Source organism: Pyrus communis, chromosome 12 (assembly GCF_041283825.1).
Source record: "Pyrus communis isolate YQ-2024b chromosome 12, ASM4128382v1, whole genome shotgun sequence".
Taxonomy (NCBI): Eukaryota; Viridiplantae; Streptophyta; class Magnoliopsida; order Rosales; family Rosaceae; genus Pyrus; species Pyrus communis.
Window position 1 is genome coordinate 19374080 of NC_142576.1, and position 3410 is coordinate 19377489.

Genomic DNA, 3410 nt, shown 5'->3' on the forward strand with positions numbered 1-3410 from the left:
GAGTTACATTTGTGTAGATTAGCATCCCTAGTTAATCCCTGGCCTAGAACGATCCATACTTTCATATACTACAGCTATCTTAATTAATAGGGTTTAATTTGTGTGTTAGTTAATTTCACATCACACATCTGAAGAAGAAAAAAGAAACGTGTATATATATGATTCACACTCCTTGCTCTTAGCACTACAGTTTAGTAATATTTATCCTCATTTGCAAGTGGGATGTCTTAAGTTCGACTTCCGTGAATGACAAGTTCATAACCAAATTATTATGACGGGTCCATTATGTGGCTTAGCCAACATCCTCTAACCCCTTAGTGTAAATATATCATTGTATTAAAAGTAAAAATAAATATTCAAATTGCATATCTTGAAGAAAGTTTAAGATCCAATGTGATGTATAAAATTTTTCCTTTGGATTAGTACACCCAACATATGACTCATAAAATATATTGGAGAAACATATAATAAAGAGCCAAATTTATACATAATTAAACAAAACACACACTCGTCTTTCAAGATTTTCTCTAACAATAAAAAAGAACATACAGAAAAGCTAGTTATTAATTAAAGACTAGCTAGTGACTGGAAAAACAATGACATTGTCCAAGACAGGGCCACACAAATGACCATAGTCATGAAGCTTTGTGTGATAGTAGGCACTGTAAAATGTTAATCTTGTTCTCATTGAAGTTGCTTGGAACTTGAGAATTGCAGTTTTGAAGCCACCTTTTCCTTCAGACACAAAAGGAACTTTTAGGGTTTCCTTGCCAGCAAAGGCTTCGACCATCATCGATCCGTGGCAACCGTTCTTTGCGTCTCCGATGGTGAAGATAAGGTTGTAGAATTTGTTTGGGACGGTTCTAATAATTTGAGCAATTGCACTTTCTCTCCCTGCAACCAATTCAATGGCTGCAAGTCCCTTAGGAACTGAGAAATGTTTCTTGTCTATGTATTTCACAGGCTTCAGGGATTCAATGATCCATCCAGGCAGTGGTGAGTACTTGTCCATTACCTTGGCAGGGAGGAGGATTCCGGTTGAGAATTCTTTAAACACATGAGGGCCTATTTCAAACCCACCATTTTTCACTAGATTACCTGCATATATAGAAAATTTTATATACAACATTGTAGGGAAATAACATTTTCTAATGGATTAATGCTTTACAATAACATATATACTATAATAAATCTCAACTGCTATGATAGTTTTATATTGGTTTATAACTAGTAGTCAAAGAAACAATATGTTATCACGTCACATGCCGCATAGGCGGTGAGTGGCGATTAATAAAATACAATAGTTGATGAAAAATGGAGGATAACCAAAAAATAAAAAAGAAAAAAAAAAAAAAAAAAAAAACTTAGGAGTCGACTTTCCCATAACACGTGATAGGATTAGTGTATGTATAATCTTGTTAAAGTGGAATTATAAAATAGTAAAAATTTGGCGATGCATGCAAATACCACGTGATACGTACTCTTATTATATATCATCTTTAATATATCTCTTTCATTTTAAAGAAGAAAGCACAAAATACAAAGTTCCATTTGCATGTGAGAAACCAACGTCTAAAAGTCAAGCTACTGAAACTAAAACCAAAGGTTATATATAAGAAATCCTACCCCTTGTATACTTAAGAGGAAGCATCTCCTTGATTGCAACGGCATCCAATAAAGGCCCACAAGTGGGGTCCTCCTGAATCCCAGGGTTGTGAAATGTGACCTTAACGACCTTGGACGTAGCCTTGAACGCCCAAGCATAAGTGTCACCACCATTGCTACTGTACAGAGTTTGAAGGGGGAGGTCAGCAGACTGACCAGGAACTGAGATTGTTAAAACCTCATCCTGGGCACAAGTCCTAGTAGCCCCAAAAGTGAGCGAGTAGACTGAACCTGGGATAACAGTCACGTTCTGAGAAATGGAGGCCTCGTTGCCAAGCCTCACTGCATGGACACCACGTGGCACGTTGAAGAAGAAACCGCCTGGTTGGGGTCCACCTTTGATGTACTCCACCAAGCCGCTGATCTCCCACTTTGGGAGTGAGTACTTGCCAATGATCACTGTTTTCTTCAAATTTGAAGGCTTTGGTCCATGCTCAAAGTGCCCATTTGGGAGGTCAACTGAAAACACAGAGATGCAATTGTTATGTATGTCTCAAACTGTAACAAGAAGTTTCTTGTAACCATTTATATGCTAAAAGCTTGCACTAATACACTCTCTAGTTTACTCAGATTCTCGCTTTCGTACTCTAGTTTTTTTTTTCTTGCTGCATTTTCATTCTTTGTTATTTCATTTCGTTAGCAGCACTCCCGTAATCTTTGAAATGAAATAAAATTTCTTCTCATATTAATTTTTCAAATGAAAAGATGTTTACATTAAATGGATAGAAAATCAATTCGGTTGACAAAGGTGTTGAGCCCTTGTATGACGGCGTAAGTTCAAATCCCGTTAGCAGCTAATCTAACAAAATCTAACGTTTAACCAAAAAAAAAAAAAAACCACTACATGAACTACTAGTTCAATTTAACAATATAAATAATTCTTTATAAATTAATCCACTTAATTGGATATGAACTCAGGACTTTCTTCAATAAAGTAAAGACTCAAAGTTACTAAACATACTGGTGATTGGTGAAGTTACTCTAGAAACTGTAAACACACTTTGTCAAGGGAAACTTTAACAATAGCATTAAGGGAATTTGAATCCAAAAAAATTATTGAACTGGTAAGAGCACATACTATGATCCATAATTAAATATTAGAAAATAAAAAGACATATATATTGTACAAAAGATAACCGAAAAACGAAATGTATACCATCAAGAGGTACTGCAGAAGTATAACCAGTGCAGAGAGAGAAGGTCAGAAAGCAAAGCAAGAGAGACAAAGGCGCCATAATGTTTTGCGTGGAAGAATGAACTAGAATGACCCTTATAAATAAAAAGAAAGTAAGTGGGAAATTGAAAATGCAAGTGCCTCTATTTAATTTCATGGAATGCATAGAAGATAAGCAAGCAAGTAGTCCGTCCCATTTTGAAAAGGGGCACCAAATAAGCCGCGATATGTGTTTACTTGTATCTGATTCTTGAAGTATCTAAACACGGTCACGTAATGTCATTATTTTACTTAAATTATTATTTTTATTAATATTATTTAGTGAGTTTTTAAATTAATGTACTCAAGAAATAATACATATTTTTTATTTTTTTTACTATTTCTATAATATGTGAAATAATACACCATGAAAATTGTACTTTTGATAAACAAAATTTCTCCTCATTCTCCAACAGGGTTCTTAATGTGCATGTGTGTAGGATTAGAGGCCACATGACCTTTTAATTTTTCTATTTCTTGGGTCAAATACCACATGAACTTTTATGGTTTGCCGTGATTTACTCCTTGAGAA

The 3410-nt window shown here is 34.9% G+C and overlaps 1 protein-coding gene across 1 annotated transcript; it reads right to left on the bottom strand.

Moving 5' to 3' along the window:
* Nucleotides 1-399: 399 nt before the first annotated feature.
* LOC137744489 (protein TEEBE-like) lies at nucleotides 400-2934 on the bottom strand. Its single transcript, XM_088681036.1, has 3 exons — nucleotides 2822-2934; nucleotides 1627-2124; nucleotides 400-1098 (listed from the first exon to the last, which is right to left on the bottom strand). Exons 1-3 carry the CDS (start codon nucleotides 2898-2900, stop codon nucleotides 575-577), a joined length of 1101 nt encoding a protein of 366 aa, XP_088537162.1. The 5' UTR covers nucleotides 2901-2934; the 3' UTR covers nucleotides 400-574.
* Nucleotides 2935-3410: the final 476 nt, after the last annotated feature.